General features: G+C 38.3%; 1 protein-coding gene across 1 annotated transcript in view; it reads left to right on the forward strand.

The window, feature by feature from the left end:
• Positions 1-23,852, forward strand: part of ATP6V1C1 (ATPase H+ transporting V1 subunit C1) — a 41,984-nt gene extending 18,132 nt beyond the window's left edge. The window contains exons 4-13 of the mRNA XM_021688286.2: positions 6,108-6,193; positions 6,828-6,922; positions 8,654-8,745; positions 9,762-9,860; positions 11,638-11,706; positions 19,144-19,236; positions 19,327-19,420; positions 20,862-20,959; positions 21,793-21,919; positions 23,233-23,852. Of these exons, the coding sequence (XP_021543961.1) occupies positions 6,108-6,193; positions 6,828-6,922; positions 8,654-8,745; positions 9,762-9,860; positions 11,638-11,706; positions 19,144-19,236; positions 19,327-19,420; positions 20,862-20,959; positions 21,793-21,919; positions 23,233-23,328 (949 nt within the window). The 3' untranslated portion in view covers positions 23,329-23,852. The remainder of the gene's footprint in view (positions 1-6,107; positions 6,194-6,827; positions 6,923-8,653; positions 8,746-9,761; positions 9,861-11,637; positions 11,707-19,143; positions 19,237-19,326; positions 19,421-20,861; positions 20,960-21,792; positions 21,920-23,232) is intronic.
• The last annotated feature ends 282 nt before the right edge of the window (positions 23,853-24,134 follow it).

Raw genomic sequence — 24,134 nt, forward strand, 5'->3', positions numbered from 1 at the left:
ATGGTCTCTTGTGACTAGTTTCTTTTCCTTGGCATGTTTCAAGGTTTATCCATGTCATAGCATGTATTGATATTTCAATTTTTATTTATTTTTATTTTTATTTTTATTTTTTTAAGATTTTATTTATTTGACAGAGAGAGACACAGCGAGAGAGGGAACACAAGCAGGGGGAGTGGGAGAGGGAGAAGCAGGCTTCCCACTGAGCAGGGAGCCCGATGCGGGGCTCGATCCCAGGACCCTGGGATCATGACCTGAGCTGAAGGCAGACGCTTAACGACTGAGCCACCCAGGTGCCCCATTTCAATTTTTTTTTTACTACCAAAGAATATTCCATTGTACATGTACACTGTATTTTATTAATCCATTTATCAGTTGGTGGACACTTAGGTTCTTTATTTCCATTTTTTGGCTAATAAGAATACTGGTATGAATATTTGTATACAAGTGTTTGTATATTCCTATGTGGGGTTACTGATCATATGGTAGCTCTATTTTTAACATTTTGAGGAATTGCCAGACTGTTTTCCAAAGAGGCTGCACCATTTTATAGTCCCGCTAGCAGTGTATAGAGGTTCTAATTTCTCCACATTCTTGACAAACTTGTTACTGTTCATCTTTTTTATTATAGCCATTCTAGCGGATATGAAGTAGTATTTCATTGCATTTTCCGTTTGCATTTCCCTAAAGATTAGTGATGTGTTGAGCATTTTTTCATGCATTTACACTGGCCATTTGTGTTTCTTCTTTTGAGAAATGTCTGTTGGATCCTTTGCCCATTTTTTAATCATCTTACTTGTCTTTTTATTATTGAATTGTAAGAGTTCTTTATAATTCTAGAGACAAGTCACTTATCAGATGTAAGTTATACATATTTTCTTTCATTCTGGGTTGTGGTTGTCTTCACTTTTTTTTTTAAAGATTTTATTTATTTGACAGACAGCGAGAGAGGGAATACAAGCAGGGGGAGTGGGAGAGGGAGAAGCAGGCTTCCCGCTGAGCAGGGAGCCCGATGCGGGGCTCGATCCCAGGACCCTGGGACGATGACCTGAGCTGAAGGCAGACGCTTAACGACTGAGCCACCCAGACACCCTGTCTTCACTTTCTTAATAGTGTCCTTTGAGGCACAATTTTTTTTTAAAGATTTATTTACTTATTTTAGAGGGAGAGAGAGAGTGCATACATGCAAACAGTGGGGAGAGGCAAAGGGAGAGGGGGAGGGACAGAATCTCAAGCAGACTCCCTACTGAGCACAGAGCCTGCTGCAGGGATCCATCTCAGACCCTGAGATCATGACCTGAGCCGAAATCAAGAGTTGGACGCTTAAGATTGAGCCACCCAATGTGCCCCCCCAATTTTTTTTTAAAGGATTTTATTTTTAAGTAATCTCTACACCTAGTGTGGAGCGCCAACTCACAACCCCGAGATCAAGAGTCGCTGCTCCACTGACTGAGCCAGCCAGGCGCCTCTGAATCATAAAATTTTAAAGTCCAATGTATTTATTTTTTGTTGCTTTTGTTCTTGATATCATGTCTAAGAAACTATTGCCTAATTCAAGGTGACACAGTTTTATAGCTATATTTTCTTCCATGAGTTTTATAGTTTTAGCTTTTACATTAGGTCTTACATCCTTTTTTTTTTTTTTTAAGATTTTATTTATTTAGAGAGTGAGTGAGTATGAGCAGGGGGAGAGAGAGAATCTCAAGCAGACTGGGCTAAGTGTGGAGCCTGACGTAGGGCTCGATCCCACAAACCTGAGATCATGATCTGAGTCAAAATCAACAGTTGGACACTTAACTGACTGAGCCACCCAGGCTCCCCAGGTCGTCCATCCTTTTTGAGTTAATTTTTGTATATGATGTGAGGTAGGAGTCCCAAATTCACTTTTTCGCATGTGGGTATCCAGTTGTCCTAGCACCATTTGTTGAAAAGACTATTTTTTCTCCATTGAATTGCCCTGGCACCCTTGCTGAAAACCAACTGAGTGTAAATGTGAGGGTTTATTTCTGGACTCTCAGTTTTATATTTCTTTCTAATCCTTATTTCTGTCTTTATGCCAGCACCACATTGTCTTTATTATTGTTGCTTTGTAGTAAGTTTTGAAATCAGAAAGTGTGAATTCTCTCTGTTTTTCTTTTTCAAGGTTTTCTTGGCCATTCTTATACCTTTCATTTTCATATGAATTTTAGGATCATCCTGTCAAAATTCGGGAAAGAAGTCAGCTGGAATTTTGATGGGGGTTGTGTTGAATCTGTAGGTCAGTTTGGGGAATATTGCCATCTTAATAATTTTAAGTCTTTGTTCTGTGAACATAAGATGTTATGCCATTTATTTGAAGATAATGATGCTCTTGTTTTTAAAATTCAGTTACAGTAAAAGAGTTTTTCTAAACCACAGTTTTAGTCACTCCTGATACTTACTTGCTCTGTATTTCAGCTGAAGATGGATATGGGATCCTTGAACACTTTTTGCATTTTGATTAATTGGCAGAACCAGTCTACAATTCCTTTGATTCTTGGAATACAGAGCATTTAAATACTTAGGGTTTGGGTAAAGAGGTACAATTTTGTAAGATAACAGAATTTTGGAGAATTTTAGAAACGTATATTTGATTGAAGCTCTAAGGGAACTTATTCTTGAAGTCTGTTTGGAAGGGTTTCCCATGTATGCTATTAGGCTTTTCTTTATTGATGGAACAGTCATAATGCAGCGTCTCTGGGTAATAGAGGCTGATGTTGCAGAGAGACCTTTTAACATAGCAGCGTGTAGTAAGTAAATAGACAGATGTACTGATGGTCTTTAATATTGGAGGCAAAAAAGTCAGCAGACACATTTACAGTAGATTAAGCAAGAGATATTAAAAGTTTTAAGACGAGGCACTTGGCAATAAGAATGAGTCAAAGGGGGGCGCCTGGGTGGCTCAGTCGTTAAGCGTCTGCCTTCGGCTCAGGTCATGATTCTGGGGTCCTGGAATCAAGCCCCGCATCGGGCTCCCTGCTCTGCGGGAAGCCTGCTTCTCCCTTCCACTCCCCCTGCTTGTGTTCCCTCTCACTGTGTCTCTATGAAATAAATAAATAAAATCTTTAAAAAAAAAAAAGAATGAAAGGATGAAAGAAAAAGTAACTTTAAAAAGTTAAAAGTACTTTACGGTGAGTAATTCCATGCATTCATTATAGGGCAAATGTGAAAATAAGTATTGATGATATTCTCAGAGCACTAATTTGATGGTATGAACATCTCTTTGTTTCTTGATTATGAAAAAGTTTGAGGAATCTCTTTGTAGTTGTCATCGCTGAGGTGATTATATTCTCTACAGTCCCATCCCCTCATTATAGTTTCAGGTCATAACCACCAGAGACGTGAAGAAGGGAGGTCCCTGAGAATGTGATTATTTGGATTCTTTTAAAGATTCTTTTTTTTTTTTTTTTAAAGATTTTATTTATTTGACAGAGCACAAGCAGAGGGAGAGAGAGGGAGAAGCAGGTTCCCTACTGAGCAAGGAGCCCGATACGGGACTCGATCCCAGGACCCTGGGATCATGACCTGGGCCGAAGGCAGCCGCTTAACCGACTGAGCCACCCAGGCATCCCGATTATTTGGATTCTTATTAATCATCTCGTTGGCGCTGTTGGTCTTTCCCTAAATTGTCATTGGGATCTCCTGAATGTAGTGTAAGGTTTGCTCACATTTTTTAGGGGAGGAATCTGGAAAGTATTCAGGTTAAATGTAGTACATTTCGTTGTGGAATCAAAAGTTACCTGTGCGGTTTGTCTGCTGTTCTTTTCTGCACTGTTATGCAATCTTGTCTTTGTCAGTTTTTTTGAAACAATGAGGAATTTAAAAATCCTGTAGTTGTTAGACCTTGGTAGAATTGACAGATGGGAGCTTAATGACTTAAATGTTCCAGTTTTTAAAGGCTGAACACTGATATATGGAGTAGATTACAGTTTTTACTTATCAAGTAATCTAATCATCAGAGCAGTTTTTAAGGTGACCATGTGTACTTTGACATAGATACTCTTGTAGAGCTGCACAGGGAGATTGGGAAGTTCTGAATTACACACTTGGTTTATAAATTTGACACTAGGCGTAACTGGAGGGCGCCTGGGTGGCTCAGTTGGTTAAGCGACTGCCTTCGGCTCAGGTCATGATCCTGGAGTCCCTGGATCAAGTCCCGCATCGGGCTCCCTGCTCAGCAAGGAGCCTGCTTCTCCCTCTGACCCTCCCCCCTCTCATGTGCTCTCTCTCTCTCTCTCATTCTCTCTGTCTCAAATAAATAAATAAAATCTTTAAAAAAAAAAAAATTTGACACTAGGCACTTCTACACTCTGAACTATTTCTGCGGTAAACATATGGCCATTTTTGCGTGTTCATAGCAAATGGTTCTGTTTGTAAGATGCTTGTGAAATTACACGGGAATAATGCCTTGTCTCCTTTGAAGGGATAAGTGAATTTTGGAGACATACCAAGTGTGTGTACAAATCCCCAAGCTAAATGTGTTGAAGACTTAGCAGTTTACATTATTTTTTCTACAGTTGTTCTACTTTATTAGGTTTGAAGTCATTTAGCATAGGGTTTTTTCTGGCCCTTATTGGTTCATGTTGCAGGAATTTCTTTTTCTTTTTCTCCTATATATTTATTTATCTGAGAGAGAGAGGGGGCGCATGCATGCAAGTTAGGGGAGGGGCAGAGGGAGGGAATCTCAGGCCGACTCCCCACTGAGCATGGAGCCAGACACGGGGCTCATCCCCAGGACCCATGAGATCATGACCTCAGCAGAAACCAAGAGTTGGATGCTCAACTGACTGAGGCACCGAGGTGCCCCTTGCAGGAGTTTCTTAATTTGTCTACCTGTTTATCCTCCCTGCCATTGAGCATATGGTCCTCAGATTGTCCAAAGCCTTGTTTACACTTCTCTCTAAAGTCTGACATCAGAGGCTATCTATCTGCAATCTGGCTCTAGGCTACCTTCCTAGCCTAACCTCCCCTTCTCAGCACAGCCCTCTGGGCAGTGTGGATCCCTTGTCATCCTCTGAATGCCCTTGCTTTTCTGCCCCTCCTGATCTTGACTCAAAGGATGCCCTGCAGCAAGAATGTACTTTCTTCCCATCTATCATCCTTTCAAAACCATTCCTGTCCTTCATTGCCCTGCTCATGAGTCATTATGCTTTTTTGATTATAGTAGCTGGAAGTGATCCCTTTTTCCTTTGTGCTTCTCTCTCTGTAACCTGGTATTCTCAGCTGGCACTTAACCATAGATTACTTTGTATTTAGTCATTTGTGTCTTTTGGTGTCTCTCCATTTCGATGTGAAACTAGTTTGTTTGTTTTTGTCTTGTATACTTTTGTATCCCACCCAGGGCCCAGAGGCAGACATGGAACTGGAGAAAGAACACCAAAGTCCACAGACACTATGTTTCTAGTCCCAGCTCTGCCATTAGCTGGTTTTGTGACTTTGTGACTTTTTGTGATTAAGTCACTTATTCTCTTTATACCTTAGCGTCTTTACTTATATAAAATGAAGGGATTGACAAAGTGATATCTAGGTGCCTCAGTAGTTATGGCACTATGGTTTCTCTTTAGCACTGTTCTTTGCATGTAGTAGATGCTTAATAAATAGTTAATGAATAAATAATACAGGACCTCATTCTTCATCATTAGTGTTGCTTGTATTCTATTGCCTGTCAAATCTCTTTTGTCCTAAGTGAAAGCATGTAAGTGGTGAATGCTAGCTCCCAGCCTCCATCCTTTGTTGTTGGTCCTTGCAATCAGATTCATTGATCCATTTTTGTCATACAATGTATGTTTCTCATTAGTTTCCCATTACTTTCTTTCCAGACTTAATAAACATATTGCATGTAGTCTCTTTAAATCTCTACAGTTACTCAGTTGAGCTTCACATATAACAAAATCTTGGTCCCTTTTATCCTTAAAACCTTATTTGTAGAAGTTATGACCCATGTTCTGTATTATACAGATAGATGTAATGGGAACAGATATGGTCAGATTCATGTGCTTATGTAGTGTGTTCATTGTATAGCATGGAATATAGGTCTTTTTCCTGAAAATGATTGTTGATTTTTTTTTTTTTTTTTTTTTGTGCCTCCCAAGGGTGGTTAAGAAAGTGGCTCAATACATGGCTGATGTATTGGAGGATAGTAAAGATAAAGTTCAGGAGAATCTGTTGGCCAATGGAGGTAAGCTGATACTTGAGGATTTGATACTGACTTACATAAGGTGAATGATTTAGCTACGAAAACAGGGAATAGTAGTTGAGTGTCTCTTTGACTCTACATTTTTTATTCTTTTCATTTGAATGTGAAAGGGTCTGTGTTTTGAAGATTGTTGAAGTATAGACTCCTAGAAACAATTATCACCTGGTTTTAATAGATTTATTTTTGGTTTAAGTTGGCGAAGAAAGAACATACTTTTGTCAGATTCTACTTATTGAGGAGACAGTTTGAAGTTTCTTAATCTTTGTGTCTCTTTCTCTGACATTTGAGGCATATCACGGGTATGCACATATTCCATTTTTTAAGTCATCAAATTAGAAGGAGCATTTTAATATATAGCTATATATACACACACATACACACATAAAAATGTGTATATATAAAAATATAAAATTTTGAGTAAGGAGAAGAGAGCCAGTCAGATTACAAGGTAAAAAATGTTGATTAATCCATGTTATTTAATATAGTTCCACATTTTTAAAATCAGGACTCTCCAGCAATGATGACATCTTTACTGATTCCATTAAAAGTTATTACTGTGTAGGAAACTATAAATATTCTGTTGCTTCTCAGTAATTAATTTATTTCCTTATTTCAGTTGACTTGGTTACTTATATAACAAGGTTTCAGTGGGACATGGCTAAGTATCCAATCAAGCAGTCCCTGAAAAATATTTCTGAAATAATCGCCAAGGTAAGATAAAAAATGACACAGGTAGGACACAGTGATTTATAGTGGCTTTATTTATTTTATAAGTATTTAGCTGGGAAATACCCTTTAGGTTTTGACAAAGCAACTAAATGATATGTGACTGATACAAACAGGAGGTACCCTTAGTACAACTTTACCAAAAAAGAAAGATGTTAAAATATAACACTTTGCTGTGTACATTATCCAAGTTGTGCTGTTTACTTACTTAAGTGGTTAACTTAGATATTTTATCAATGGTGTTTAAGTAAGAAAGTAAACTTTAAAATTCTGTATTTATGATTTATACAAATTTAAGGGTAACAGATTATGTAGAACAGGAAACTGGAATCTGTTAAAGATTTAGTAGTCATTCAGGTAGATGAAAATGATTATTTTTTTTAAGATTTTATTTATTTATTTGACAGAGAGAGACACAGCGAAAGAGGGAACACAAGCAGGGGGAGTGGGAGAGGGAGAAGCAGGCTTCCCGCAGAGCAGGGAGCCCGATGCGGGGCTCAATCCCAGGACCCTGGGATCATGACCTGAGCCAAAGGCAGACGCTTAGTGACTGAGCCACCCAGGCGCCCCAAAAATGATTACTTTAGCATGGTTATGTATAGTACTGATTCAGACATTAAACTTTATGGGTTCTCTGACACCTTCTGACATTCAGTATCGATCCTCTACCCAAAAAAATGCCTGTATTCACGTACACATGATTTTATGTACAGTTTCAGGGAGTACACAGATCCTGTGAAGCTCATCCATGAACTCACCTTTTATATTGTAGTCCTTGAACTTGAGAGAAAATGTAGAAGTCTTACCTGAAGCTATAAACAGGGCAAATAGACGAGGCCCTTTTAATTGTCAACATTGTTATGATCTGGGTAGGATGAAAATTATGGTTTAAATTATTTGGACAGACTTTTTCCTGGCTCCCAATGACTTTATTTGACAATGTGCTCTATATAAATGAGTAGATTATTAAGGGTTTTAAAACTGAAGTCATCATTATAGTTTAATGAAAGTGAGTAGTTTGATTATATAAAATGATGCTCTTACTATGACTGAGCCTTATTTTCTTTTGATCCTTATCAAGGATCTAATCATCATCTTCTGATACTAGTATAGATGAGGAAACAGGCTCATTAGAGGAATGGTAATAATGGTAGAGCTGAGTTAGAACTAGTTCTTCAAATGTTAAATCTGCTGATTTGTACTTTCTTCCTAAATTGTTAGTAGTTTTTTTTTTTTAAATCAGCTTTTGTAACATTTATAAATAATATTCATCCACAATTGTAATTTAATTGCAAAAATATTTTGTGTAAGAATAGTGGTGTTGTGAACAACAAAACCGTGTAGTTTATTACTTTTGGAAATTAATCATTCAGCCTTCTGAAGTTAAAGGCTTTTAATCAATAATCTCTGTACCCAGTAGCCTAGATTGCATTTATGTGGTTTAAGAAATAGTATCATAACAGTAATTAAAATATATGTGGACTAAAACATTATCTTTAGTAGAAAAGATTCATATGGAAATTACCAGAGTTATTAAAAATGAAGTAGGTTATTTTTTTAAATGACCTTTTTTAAAGTTGTGCTTTTAAAATAATGGTTCTTACATCAGCAACCAGTGATGGTGTTTTTTAAAGTAAATGTTCAGGTACAGCTACTTTGTGTTAGTAGAGGCAGATTTAGGAAAATTTTGCCTATTTTTCTTTTTCATTTTTAAAGGGAGTGACTCAAATTGACAATGACCTGAAATCTAGAGCATCCGCATATAATAACTTGAAGGGAAATCTTCAGAATTTGGAACGGAAGAATGCGTAAGCGTATCAAGTATATGTGAATATTAAAAATTGGGGAAGCACTCTAGCATGCACTGAACGAGCTATTGTTGGGGTTTAGTGAATTCCAGTTTATGCTGTTTTTGTAATCAAAACGGTGTTTGTTTACTTCATGGAGAAAAGTTTATTAATTCAGCCTAGTCAAAACAGATGCGAGACTGATTTATTGTACTTGTTTGTTTATCCCTTTATGCATTTAAGTTTTTACTGAAAAATTGTCTGATTGTTTTAAATCAAATCATAGTTTAATTGCATAGCAATTACTTGCTTAAAAGAATTCTATCGAAGAATCCTTTTACAATGTAATTTATCTACTTTTCTGTTTTCCAAGTTTAGCTTTTTTACGTTAGGTTTTTAAAAGATAGAACACGTTTGTTTTCTTGATCTCATTGTACTATGACTACTGCAAGTGTAGCTTTAAGCATTTAACTATTCAAGTTATGCGTTCATATTCCAGAGGGAAAATTGGTTGGATACCATCAGTGGTACAAACAGGGCAAGTCATTTTCATTATGAAATGTACTGGGAGACCAAATGAAGACTGATTTGAAAGAGCTGATTATTGGGTTAACTAACCAAAATTGCTTAGTATCAGATGATACCCAGGGAGAGGGAAGAAAATCAAAGGTTGTCCTTAGATGATATCATTTTGTAATTATGATGAAATAGACTTTAATTGACATATAATGAATAACACTTGCCCAGTCAAGGTATTACGTATGTAATCAAGAGAAGAGCTGAGTTATAATAATTAAAGCAAACACAAAGGAAGATACTAGAGGCAAATTTTGATAAATGTTGACATTTCTTTAATAGTGAGGGCGGGAAATAGCTAAATTTTGACTTCTTGCAAAGTAAAAACGTTAACTAATAAAATTAATCCATTTCTCGAGATGTATATATAGTACATATATGTGAATATAATTAGCCTGCTATTTCTTTACTTGTGTTATGGAGGCATTATCAGCCTGATTATTTTTTTTCTTACTCCTCAGAGGAAGTTTGCTAACTAGAAGTTTAGCAGAAATTGTGAAGAAGGATGACTTTGTTCTTGATTCAGAGTATCTCGTCACATTACTGGTCGTAGTTCCCAAGTATGTCTTGTAATTACAAAAGTTTTTTACTTGTTAAAATATAAGAAAAATGTTAGTATCTGATATTGTAATTTGAAGTGTTCCATAGAACCCAATTGTAAAGGGACTGTTACATTGTCCTTCATTCTGTGAACCAACATGTATTCATATGGCACACATAGTAGAATTGAGTTCATAATCTGGTAATGGAGACATCAGTTATAAATGGCAATTCCAAATCAAATTTAGCAGCTTAGTAGAGTGGGCTTATTTAAAAATTAAATAATGCTAAATTTTTAGATTTTTAAAAAAATACAGATTTTAGATTTTTCAAAGTAGGAAGCTCTTTGTATTTGTTTTTCTGAAAAATCTTTGATTGGTTAGGATGAATTAAACCCTTTAAGAAGCAAAGGATGGATTAGGTCAGGGGTTAGCAAATTTTTTCTTTCAAGGGCCATATAGTCAATATTTTACATTTTGCAAGCCCAAGGGTCTCTTACAACTACTCATCTCTGCCATGTCAACTTTGTGGTTGTAGCTGAAAGCAGCTGTACATAGTACATACAAAATGGATGTGGCTGTGTTTCAGTAAAACTTTATTTATGAAAACAGGCATAGGCTCTGGGCATAGTTTTCCTGGATTAGAGAATCCTTTGAAATCTTCTTGAGATCAGCTCTTCTGTGATCATAGTTTGTCTTGGTAAAATGAAACCTTTGGACACTCATAGGAAGGATTAGAACTCTGTGCACATGCATGCGTGTGTATGAGAGAGAAACACTGTTAATGGTTTCACTTCTGACTTGGACTGAAGTCTCGCTATCAGGGAATCTTTGGAGGATCCAAACTGAGGTGGGAGATTTGGGGATTCTTCACAGAATTCTTGCACGAATTCTTCCTTTGCTGTGTTCTCCATTTCTGTCTGGTTAGGGAACTGGGAATATTGGAAAATGGTAGGAAAGCACCCGCATTGAATTTACTATGGCTACAATATTATCTGGCTTCTGCTTTTCTCCCCTTACTGCAGAATACCAGAGCACTGATTATTTATAATAAACTTCTTTGTATCTGTGTCTTTATACTCTGTAGGAAAATAACCTTTGCCCAGATAAAAGATTTGCCACAATCTTTATTGAAAATTTGTGTTTAAGATCAGAAATTTTTATAGTTTTCTGTACATAGTAATTGAAACATAGGACCTAGGGTACCTTACATGTTGAATTATTCACTATGTGGCCTACAAATACTGCAGTTCATTAAATTGCAAACATAACTGTCTTTCTGCCCACGCCCAAATCCGTTGGCCTCTACAGAGGGTTGTTGCACAACGTTCTGTGCAGCATGGTTTGCTGTCACTTAATTTACTCAGTGCTTCCTGGTACACTGTGCTTTTAGTAAATACGGTTTGATCCAGCCTTTTGTAACGGCCAGTGAATAGACATGATAGAGATTTCAGTATGGCCTTTAAGTTAATTAATTTATTTTTAATAGGGTAATGCATTTACCTTTGAAGTTTGAAAGTCATTTAGAATCTGTACTTTGCTTTACTTCCTTTCGAAACTTAGTTCTAGGATGTGCCTCTTTTGCAATAGTTACTGGATATAAGAGTGGTGAACTGTATTTCCTGCTTCACACTTACTGTTTCTCAGGAGGAAACTTGAATTTTTTTTTTGGTTACATAGATTTGAGGTATACATTAATTGAATTTCCTGTTTGTCCCATGTTTTTTTCTCTTTCTGGTTATGGCAGGAGGTAAGACTTCTTTTTTCTTTTCCACTACTTACTGTACCTTTTCTGCAGGTTAAACCACAACGACTGGATTAAGCAGTACGAAACACTAGCTGAAATGGTAGTTCCAAGGTCTAGCAAGTAAGTAGTAGTCTTTGTAAAACCCGTTTCTTTCTTTCCTAGAATTCCTTTTTAGAGTTGGGATGTTGGGTTAGGAAATAGCTTTATCTTTTCTTTGTGGTAAATTTACGGTTTCAGGACCATCTTTTTCGCCTTATAAATAAGTAACTCTAGTTATCGCAGTTAAAGACCTGGAAGGGACTTTGTACAGTCTGATCGACTGTCTCATGTTTATAGGTGGAGAAGTTTGAGGCCACAGGGGTGAAGTGGTTTGCCCAGAGTCACACATCTCATTGATGGCAGGGCTAGAATTAGAACCCAGGTCACTGGTGTGGTACTTTTTCTGCCATGCTTTGCCACCTTCTGAAAATTCTTCATTCAGTATTTATTGTATACCTACTATATGTCTATAATTCTTCATTTCTCTTGCAAAGGAAGTATACCAAAATGGCTGCTAGAGTACCATGTTGATCTCAATTTTCAGTGAGCATAGATTCTACCTAATCTATATCTTCCATTAAAAAAAACTTGTATTAAGTGTTTTTAAATATACGGATGGATAATACATTATCTAATTTGATATTTACAACGATTCTGTGAAGTAGTTGCAGCAGTTATTCTTGTGGAGAAAGAAGTAAAAATACCAGAAGAATTAAATAGTTGCCTAAGGCATTTGGCTGCATTGGCTGTATTAGTGTCCAGGGAGAAAGTTAGGACTAAAAGTCAGGTTTTTTAATGTTAGGTCTTATACTGTTGACACTGCCATGTCATTTTTTCCTGTATTCTGTCATTCCGCACGAGATGTTCTTTGAGAAAATACTAAGTACGGTGTATATGCACCCCCCGAGGATTCTTTCGTATGGCTGTGCCTCAAGAGGTGGCAACATGCGCTGAGAGAAAGTTATAGCAGAGAGTAAAGAAGTGGTATTAGTAAGAGTAGGCCCATGCAGTATTTTCTTTTCCAGTTTCATTGTGTCATATGGGAGGTAGCTTAGTATAATGGAAAGAGTGCTGGGCCCAGGGATTTGAGTTCTGTTGCTGGTTCTGCTACCAACTTGCTGTGCGACCTGGGAGAAGTCTTTTAGCTTCTCTAGGCCTCATTTTTCGTTGTCTGAAAAATGAGCATAGCCCCTTCCCAGTACACATTATGAGGCTATTTTAAGGCTTGATAAGATATACAAAATATAAGGTAACATGATTATCATAGTTTCACAAATGTTGATTTTTTTGAGAACTAAACCACAAACGTCTGCTCATACGAATTTTTTTTTTCCCATTTTGGGGAATACCTTCCATTCTCACCAGCCCTTCACATAGTAGACTAAAGACTAAGGGACAGCCTTAGTCTTCATATTAGTTTCCCACTGAAGCTGTTTATCCTGACGAATAACAACTTCTTATACCTTTATACTCTGTAGGACATTAAAGCCATAGAGGTTGACTTTATGTCTGAGAGGAGGGGAAGGAGGAGACCAAGGACCCAGTGTATACAGAATGTCCTCACAGGTTGTACATATGCCAGACCCAAGGTCCCGGGGAGTGGTGTGTACCTGTGTTTGGGTTTACTCTGAAAGAAGGACATTAAAAATATTACTTCAGAGATTTACATCTCTTGAACATTACTCTAGTAGCTTGAAGGAAAAAATGCCAAGCGGTAAGAGTTCAGTGTAGACAACACCTGTCTTCTGGATGACGAATAAGTGCTCCCTGACCACCAGTCAGTGCAAACCTCTTTTCTGCCTGTGTCTCTGTTCTGAAGGCCTTTGGAACCACTGACATGAAAGCTTCGCTGTTTAAATTTAGTCCACGAGAACAGCAGCAGCTCAGCCAGTGCCGTGACAGGACGGCTCATCATGTGGGGCAGACAGGCTGTGCTGGGTTAGTTTGGCATTTTGTCCAGTGTTCAGGAAAGATCTCTGTGACTTGATGCTGGATTTTTAGCTTATCATAATAACATTTTTGAGTAGCTGCTGTGTGCTCGTGATTGTTCTAAGTGCTTCATTTTTAAGTCATTTGTAAGTAGTAATACTTTGACTTGTTGCTTTTTGGCACTTGAGTCCTTACTCTTGGGAGCAGTGAAGATGAAAGTAGAATTGTGAGGTAGAAGAACGGATTGAAAAATACGGTCTTCAAATCTGAAGGAAATAATTTCATTTAAAAAATGCTTAGAACCCAGCTATTTGTAAAATATTCTACTTGAGTCTTAAAATCACTGGACAGTTTGAACTCCCACCATTGTTGTGTGGATAAGTGCAGGGCTGTGCGTCAGTGCTGCACAGTTACGGCCAGAGAAGTGGAGGCTGGGCTGCTGGCTGCCGCTCGTTGGAAAAACTGTTCAGAGAACGGTGTTTTTCACTTGTACTCAGGATTACCACTTTCCTTTTTGTCTACTTTTCCTTGTGAAGGTAGTCTGACCAGGTCCGATCACTAGTTGACTTTTGCCTTTTCTCTATTTTTGGAAACAGTACCACAAACGCATTGGTGCTTCCCAGAGGTTTTTGGTTGGGGAGCTAGAAGTACCCAGCTACGAAAGCCTAGGAAAAACTGTACTAGCCATTGTGCAGAGAAAAGTTTCCCCTGTGTTTTGGAGCAGGGGTGGCAAAGATAACTTCTACGAAGAAAAGCAGGAGAGATGTCTTGGCAGTGACATAGGAAGATTAGTTAGGGAACAGAGAAGATGGCAGGTCTGAGTTTTAGGACCGAGCTAAGAAATCCGAAGCAACAGACAGCGCTAATGAGCTCTAGAAGCAAGGCTGCTCACACAGGTGACTGCAAATGCTGTGCAGTGTCTAGAAAACGTTGGCGTCTCCTTCAGGCCCGCTTATACCTGTGTGAAGGTCGTGCTGCTACTTCTACATAACGGTAGAACTAAAGGAAGGTGTGTGTTTGGGTCATTTATTTGAACGTGGTAGAACTTGTGCAACCTGGCTTAAGCTAAACTAAGCTCCCTTTCAGGCGCAGTCCAAGTCCATGTTTCATCACGAGAAGATGGCACTTTCTTAACTCTTTCCTCTCCTTCTGGCTTTCATTTTGTTTCTCTGCCTTGGTCTCCTATGTCACTTAAGGTCACTGCTGGTTTTGGCTTGGTTTGAAATCCCTCCAGCTTCTGGCTTCTCATTTCCCCGATCCCTGCAGCTCACAGACCATCACCTCCACTTGAGTTTTTTTGGCTGTTGTTTATTTATTTATTATTTTTAGAAAGATGTTATTTATTTGTCAGACAGAGCGAGCGAGTGCACAAGCAGGGGGAGCGGCAGGCAGAGGGAGAAGTAGGCTCCCCACTGAGCAAGGAGCCTGATGTGTGGGACTCAATCCCAGGACCCTGGGATCGTGACCTGAGCTGAAGGCAGACGCTTCACTGACTGAGCCATGCACGTGCCTCTCCACTTGAGTTTTGTAGACTTTTGCCTTGCCTCACTCTTGACCTCTAAAAAGGCTTTACTTCTGGGCTCTTAAATCTGTAATCCAGTTCTTGAAGTGGAGCCTTCTTTTTCCATCTTTTCCACTGTCCCAGAACCTGCTCTTTGACTTTGTCCACATCTCTAGTCCCCACCCCTTTGCTCTGACACTGTTGATTTCCTCCAGTCATGCTTTCTCTTCTGCTGAGCCTGGACTCTTGAGTCATTCTTCAGCTGTTGTCTTGCCTGCACCCTCATCTCTGGCCCCGTGACCTCCTGCAAACTCTGTCTCCGAATTAATCTGTAATGCAGCCTGCTGGCTTCTGCGCCTGAGAGCCGGAGAGAATCTCTTAGCCCTGAGTATTGGCGAGTTTAGACATGGGCTCTTCTGTCTTAGTGGGACAGCCTATTCTTCTCTGAGCGCCTTTTCAGCCACACCCAGGGCTCTGACTTCTGCCTGCAGCTTTGGGACTCCGAAATCTCCGTCTGTGGCCTGGCTATCCCCATAGTTTCAGACTCCCACACCTGGGTTCCTCTTGGGCACCGCACATGTCTACGCCACAGGTAACTACCGATAGGACATTATCCCCTCCAACCTCAGCCTGAGTCGTCCATCTCCCTTGTAGTATGTGGCCCAACGTGTGCCTAGTTACCAAACCAGACCATGGTAGTCGTTTTGGACTCTTACCTCTCCCTCACTGCCTGCCCTTCCACCACCCAGTCTAACAGCTGTGTTATTTCTACCTTCAGTAGCATTTGGTTGACTCCTACGAAATTGCTATTTTGTAGGTCAAAAATGGTCAGATACCAACAACTTCATATGGTTCAGCTGACTTGAACCCCCCCCCCCCCGTAGCTATAGCCACTGCTTCAGTTTAGATTCCCGTCTCTTGCCTGGACTGTTGGAATTGCCATGAGCTGGTCTCCTTTATCGCCACTCTTTTTTTCCTCTCATCAGTCTCCTGCATTGATGCCATTTTCATTTTTGTGGTGTACCGATCTATTACTGGCACAGGAGCGTGCACACACACCCGCCCCGTGTGCTCTGTTCCAGCTATGCTTGTATCTGGCAGAGCCCCAGATGCGCCATGCTATTCCACACATGTGTGCATTTGTGTGGGGCTCGCCTGGCATGTTCTCTCCTTTGCCTGTCTTTCGGACTTGCACTTGGCATCACTGCTTTTGTGAAACTCTTTAATGTCCCCTGAGATAAAGTTGTCCGTTCCCTTTTTGCCCCAGTATGTCACATATATCTTCTATTATAACGTTTGCAATTTTGTATTGTATTACTTGTTTCTGTCTGTTTCCTTGATTAGACCCATGCTTTGAGGTCAGCGAACCACGATGTCTTAGTTTTATTCCGAATATGTAGCAAGAGCTGGGCACGTTTATAGAGGCTCAGTACATGTTAAATGATTGAAAGTCCATTATGCCAAGGACTCATGGTTTTTTTTTATAATGTTTTAAGAAATACCTTTGCTGGGGTAGGAAGGAAAAGCAGGTGGTTTCTATTTATTTTTTCTTAATAAGATAGCACAGCAGGATTTAGTCATAAAATAAGACTAAATTTTTATCTTGGCTTCCTTCACCATAGGATTTTGAATAAAGTCAAACAACTTTGCTGTGACCCAGGTCTTTACATGTTAGAGGAGCCTGCGTAGTAGACACCCTGCTCATTGTCACAGAGCCGTGTCAAACATCAAATGCTTTTGAAGTGGTCTTTAAAATGGCAAAGTACTGTGTGAGTTTAAAAGATAACTATGACAATGGAGGAATATTGTTAGGGGTCTGCACTAGCCTGTCAGGTTGGATTTGGATTTGTTAGATTGCAGTGTGCATTTTACAGAGATAAGCCTGATAGACCTGAAGATCATAAAAGGTTTTTTATTGAGTTCTGTCCACTTGGTACTTGCTGTGCCTTGGATTTGATAGGCACCGAGAGCAAGAACTAAGGGTAATAGTTTTGTGAGAGTATCTCTTATTTATTTTTTTAATTTTTAAGGGTTTTTTTTTTTTAAGATTTTATTTATTTGAGAGAGAGTGAGCGAGAGAGAGAGCACAAGCAGGGGGAGTGGCAGGCAGAGGAAGAGGGAGAAGCAGACTCCCCACTGAGCAGGGAGCCCGACGCAGGACTCGATTCCAGGACCCGGGGATCATAACCTGAGCCGAAGCCAGACGCTTAACCAACTGAGCTACCCAGGCACCCTAATTCTTAAGTTTTTAAAAGATTTTATTTTTAAGTAATCTGTAGACCCAGTGTGCGGCTCGAACTCACAAGATCGAGATACATGCTCTAGCTCTATTGACTGAGCCAGCCAGAGAGGGCACCTTTTTTTTTTTTTTAAAATTTAAGGGGGGGGGGGAGAGGGCAAAGGGGGAGAGAGAATCTTAAGCAGGCTCTACTCCCAGTGCAGAGCCCAATAGGGAGCTCGATCTCAGCAACCCTGAGATCGTGACTTGAGCCGAAATCAAGAGTTGGATGTTTAACTGACTGAGCCACGCAGGCGCCCCGAGAGGACACCTTTGAAAAGGAAGTTTAAATGTTCCAAATCCAAGTAGCTGAGTTTCTCTCTGTGTTGGTGATGACAGTGGTCAGTCCTCCCAGAGACGTCTGCTGGTCCTATTGCTGGAGAGGTAGACCAAGAGCCCGGCTAGCGTCAGTTCTTATAGCCATTCTGCCATTAAGTATTATTGTTGCCTCCTGAATTTACCTGAATTAACCTAATCAAGCAATTCTTAGACTTCTTGGAAAAACTAGCTTTTTTTTTTTCCTCCCCCCATATTTAGTAAAGTATCTTTGAATTCCACAAGCACTCCCTCAGGTTTGTAAAACATTATTTTTTTGGATTTTAGAAGTACCACATTGTAAATAAAAACTAAACAAACAAAAAAACCTAATACTTGGAAAATAGAAAGGAAAAGAGACCCTTCCACACACCATTAAGTGATGCTCCTGCCCCAGCATCATCACTGTTGAACAATTCACTGTATAGCTTTGTAGACCCCGTGTCTGGGATTCTCTGCATAAATAGCTATAGGTAAATTTTTTTTTTTTTTAAAGATTTTTATTTATTTATTTGAGAGAGAGAATGAGACAGAGAGAGAGAGAGAGCATGAGAGGGGGGAGGGTCAGAGGCAGAAGCAGGCTACCCACCGAGCAGGGAGCCCGATGCGGGACTCGATCCAGGGACTCCAGGATCATGACCTGAGCCTAAGGCAGTCGCCTAACCAACTGAGCCACCCAGGCGCCCGCTATAGGTAACTTTTGAAAGTCAAATGAGAGTCATAGTATACATGAACTGTACAGTTTGCCTTTCCAAACAGCTTTTCCCCAGGGCATTAGAAATTTATATGACAGTTAAAATTTCCCTACATAGTTGTGTCTGGAAAGGTTTTTCCAGTGATGTCCATGAGACCCACGACTGGAGAGAAGTTCTGACCTCGCTGGGATCTTCTAGAGCCTAGGAGGAAGCCCTGAGATGCATAAAAGTGTGTTTTGTCAGAGGATATTTAGACCACTGCATTTGTCTTGTTGAGTTAGGGTGTTGGGGGCAGTGGGGAAGGAAAGATCTGAGGTAGGAGCTATTGGCAGTACATAGATGGTGAGCCAGGCCTCAGTGGGCTGGGCTGGACTGGAGAGAGGTAGAGAGAATTTGGTTTCCAGAAGAGAAGAAGGTGCTTATTATTAGCAGGGAAGCAGGGAGACTCTGGAATAAACTAGCTACTGGTTTTGTCTCAGCCAGCCTGGCAGTGATAGATGGAAAAGCATGGTTCTTAGAGCTTGGACATTTTACTTGAGTAAATGTTGGATTTTGTTGGGTTAGGAAGAGGTAAATGGCATAGGGCTGTTAAGGCATTGTAAATAAACACATCGTAAACACTGAGTGTCCTCAGTGTTGGAGGCAGTACACGTGCTTAGCCTTGAGGTGGTTTGGGAAGGGCTGCCAAAGCCTATTGTTTGTCCTCCTTCTGTTTGTGAATTCTGCCCTCAGTGTGAAAGAGAGCAATCCATATAAAGCTTTAAATGGACTTTTTTGTGTGTGTTTTTCTCCCCCCATAGTGTTCTCTCAGAGGACCAAGACAGTTACCTTTGTAATGTCACCTTATTTAGGAAGGCAGTTGATGACTTCAGGCACAAAGCCAGGGAAAACAAGTAAGATAATTATTTTTTGTTTTTTAATTTGTTAGATTACCTATATACACAGTGTGGACAATTTTGTTTCTCCCCCCACCCCAAATTTAGATTCATCGTTCGTGACTTCCAGTATAATGAAGAGGAGATGAAAGCAGATAAAGAAGAAATGAACAGGCTTTCTACTGACAAGAAAAAGCAGTTTGTATGTGTTCTTAATATTTAGTATTATCAGCATTAAGCAGAAGAAAAAGCAGTACTGCTTTTTATTTTATTTTTTTATTTAAAATTTTTTTAAAAGAAAACTGATTTTATTTTTAAGACATTTGATTTTAGTTACTTTTTCTATTAATCAAAATGAATTTAAGCAAACGTAGATCTTGAAGTCCATACCTTAAAGTTATTTACTCCATCTAAATCCGTATCAGGAATTAATTTTAAATGCAGTATAGTGAGGTATTATTTTAATTAAGTAATAGTTTTTTCAGGAAGAATTTTTCATTTTCTTGAGGCAAATTTTTTTAATGCTGCAATATTATACTGAAGCAATTTCTATTTAAAACCCCTGGGGAGTTAGTATGTTTTAGGCAAAATGGAGAAAGGGGATGGAATTGTGACAAGGGAAGATGGTGTCAACTTCCTTGTCATCTTTAAGTGCCGGATTACTGTGAAGACTAGAAGCTAGTATGGAAGGGGTGGTGAGTGAAAATTTATTTCTCTTGTAATGAAAGAGAAAATAAAAGCAAATCCCATTTAAAATTTTTCCTAAGTACTTTATAAACCATATCCTCTAAGTTGGGAGAGAACTAATCCTAACCAAGTAATGCCCAGTAAAACCAACTTGTTACGAAGATCCAGAGCGTTTTTAAAGAATAGATACTTTAACCAAAGATTTCCACTTTGTCATGTCCTTTTTGCTTAAATTAATTGGTTATACATCAAATGAACCTAATGATGTTCTGTAAATAATTTAGCTGAACTGATCACGTATGTCTTTTACATACTGAAAGGCAGTATTATTTAAAATCTGTTTAAAGGTGTATTTTTATTTAGTACTGGAAATCATATTGAATATTTTAAGTTCAAAGAGAAGTTATCCTATGTAATAGAATCATTAAGAATTTAGAATGTGAAGAGGTTTAAGGGATCTAGATCAACACCCCTGATTTTACAGATGAAAAAATTTAGACCTAGGGATATATGTATTAAATGACTTACTACATAACTGTTTGTCCTGTTCCTGAGATGTTGTTTGTAAGTTGAATTCTATTTTAAATGTTTGAAATGTATTGCATAAGTTCAGGTTTTTATATTTCGGTTTTCAAACCTAGGGCACATATATATTATGTATCAGTTTAAACTGCTTTCATGAAAATACATGCCTTTTTCTGTATAGCGAGTAGGATCCATCAGTTTTGGTGTCTACTGAGGTTTCAGTGTAGTGGCTGACCTTTTAATCTTATTTAAGATGAAGTGTCCAAGATAATGAGAAAAATGAAACATTTTTAAAGTGAATATAATGTGATTTAATTCTCCTGTAGATTCTTACTGGATAGTCACTCCTTTAAAAATATTTCGTTTATTTATTTCTAATTGCCATTTTCAAGACCAAATTTATAGTGATTTTTTTTTTTTCCTTTTTATAGGGACCACTTGTACGGTGGCTGAAAGTAAATTTCAGTGAGGCGTTTATTGCGTGGATTCATGTGAAAGCGTTGAGGGTTTTTGTTGAGTCTGTTTTAAGGTAAAGAAAGTTGTCGAGAAACTTGGAACTGAAGGGTTTATAGATCCCTTTACATTAGACCTCTTTGTTATAACATATGGTCCAGTAATAGGAAGTTGATGCGGAGAAACCAAAGGGACAACCATGAGAGAGAGATTGTCAGTATCATACATTCATATTAGTCTTGTCCTTGATGCCAGGTTTGGAAAAAGCGATCATACTGCTATATTCCCTGGTTCTTTGCTGGTGTAGTTAAGTTAAAAGTAGATTATAAAATATTTAGCTAATGTTTGTTTAAAAGAAGATCTTTCACATACTTTACATGTAGTTTGGTACACAGTATACTGATGATGTATTTGAAATCACTGTTTCATATTAACCTTAAATATTTTATTATTTTGAGATACTTAAAATCTCAATCATCTTGTGATCTTCTATACAGTTTGCTCATATTGGATGTAGTTCAAAATACTTATTTGTAGCCATGCTCGCTATTTTTAAATTTCATTGGCTTTTCAAGTTGTAATTATGTTGTTCCTTATCATGAAGGTGTCTCCTCTAAGTATACATATTATTGCTGAGGGTATTCATAGATTAAAAATTAAAGAGTAATTAAAAGTAATTCCTAGTAGACAGCGGGTTCTCATTTTAAGGAAGTTTTCTAGTGGACAGTGAGGACCAGAGAAGATTTCAGTTTCTTTGTATATTAGTTGAACTTGTAGAGGTGGTCATTAAAATGAGATATCCTCTCTCTGTTAACTGATTAAAGAAGACTATGAGAATATTTGCTTTGAAAAGAAAATCTGTTTTTATGTTTACTTGTGTTACGTACTGTACATTTGCTTCCTGCTAAGGTATGGCTTGCCAGTGAACTTCCAAGCAATGCTACTTCAGCCCAATAAGAAAACAATGAAGAAACTAAGAGAAGTATTATATGAATTGTATAAACATCTAGACAGCAGTGCAGCAGCTATTATTGATGTAAGTACTTACTAGGCACCTTGGAAGAGTAGCAACTGGAATGAATTTCAGAAAAAATCATTGGAAGGAGATAAATGGAAAAGGGATAGTAAATATTGTATTATTTAATCTATGTCTTTATTACTTTGAGGGTCTCAGTTAATTTGTTAGATAAACATAGCAAGTAGTTTACATTGTTCACTCTGTTTTATACTAGTTAGATCAGTGCTTTTGCTTCTGAGCCAGTCATTGTCTTGCTATAGATCAGATGTTTATAGCCACAGAAGTACAGAAGCAACCGGTCATACTATAGTACTTACTTACCAAAGTTAATGAATTGCAGAGAAGACGAAACGAAGTAGTTAATTCACTTGTATTCGGTACAAGTAGCGATGTCAGTAGAGGAGCAATTTAAAAGGAACTACCATTTTTCTAAACTGGTGTGTTTCTATCTTCTTTCAAACAGAGTAGGTATTTAAGCACACTACTGCTGTTTAAAATTGTAGTGGGTTTTATTTCATATTTTTTTATTTCAAATATCTTCTTGGTTTTTTTTTTCTTTTTAGGATGGTAGTATCTCACATTTGCATTAGTTAGAACCCACGAAATGTCAGATTTTCTTGATAGAAGAAAATGCAGGAAATTACATTCTACATTTTCATGTAATTGTCAATAAAATATGAGGTTCAACTATTTGATACATAATTTCCTACCAGTATATTCTTTTTTTTTTTTTTTTTAAGATTTTATTTATTTGAGGGAGAGAGAGCATGAGTGGAGGGGAGGGGCAGAGGTAGAGGGAGAAGCAGACTCCGCACTGAGCAGGGAGCCAACTCGGGGTTCGATCCCAGGACCCCAAGATCATGACCTGAGCCAGAGGCAGATGCCCAACTGGAGCCACCCAGGCACCCCTCCTACCAGTATATTCCTAAAACATGCGTAAATGATAAGTGACACCATTAAAATCATACTTGGTTTAGTTTACTTCTATTCAACATTTTAATAAGCCAAGTGCCCCATAAACTGAATACCCCAAGCCTGAGATTTAAAAAGTAATTTTATACATTATGCATAAAAATGGATCACAGGGTCATAGTTAAACACATACAGGCTTTGGAGTCAGTGAGTGCTTAAATCTGGCTTTACTACCCACTGTGTTTCCTCATTGGCAAAATTGGAGTAATAATGCCTAACTCAGATTAAATTCGCATAAACATATACACTTAGCCCAGAGTAGATGTTGAATAAGAAGGTAAATGGTAATATTTAATTTTTTTTTTTTTTTTCTGATTTCTGTAAGTACTCATTTGGATAATTGTCTGATTTTCCTATAGGCTCCTATGGATATTCCAGGCTTAAACCTGAGTCAACAGGAATACTACCCCTATGTGTACTACAAGATTGATTGCAACTTGCTGGAATTCAAGTAAAAATGAGCTCCTTCCCAGACAATCCTGTCCTTGTGTTGGTGTATTCTAACAGAAATAGGTTGCAGTATGACAGTACTTTTAACTCCCTCTTGTCCTTTGCTTGCTTCTGACCACTTTTCCTAGTGAGTTCTTCCATAGTGGTCCATCTCTCAATATTTTCTTCTTAAAGGAAAATAGATGTCTTATTTCTTTTTATTGATCAGGTCTGTAAATGTGTACTAAAAAAAATCAGAGTTTATTTATAAACAGAATAGTTTATTTAAAGAGAAGGTCTTCATTGATACTGTGGTATGCATTAATTCCATTTGTTACTGTTGTGCACAAAAGCCTTGTTTACAAGGTAATGGTAAATGTTTATACCATTTGTTCATTGTATTTAGTAGACATAACTGTTTAATAGTTACCGAATCATGATGTAATGAAATGTGACGATATTCAGGTATGTGCTTTCTGAATGTTTCAAATTCCAATCTATTAGCACTGTTGACACCCACAGGAGAGAATAAAATTACCTGTGCAAAGGTATATTGTGGTGTGTGTAACTTCGGAAGGTAACAGTTCAGGTTGAGAATTTAATAAAGGAGAGCATAGCTACCTTGCTGTGCCACTTCCAGGCTTTTGTTCTGTATCGAGGGTCAACCGTTTGTGTCTGGCTCACGTATGATTTAAGTGTGCCAATTTTGGGTCACAGCACAAATGTAAAGATTATTTTTCAATATATGATGGATATATACATTTGGACACTAGATTTTGAGTTCCCGCAAATAATTAGGAAGTGGGGCCGACTTTGAATAAAGTGTAGCGAA

The sequence above is a fragment of the Neomonachus schauinslandi genome, chromosome 4 (genome assembly GCF_002201575.2).
Source record: "Neomonachus schauinslandi chromosome 4, ASM220157v2, whole genome shotgun sequence".
NCBI classification, from domain to species: Eukaryota; Metazoa; Chordata; class Mammalia; order Carnivora; family Phocidae; genus Neomonachus; species Neomonachus schauinslandi.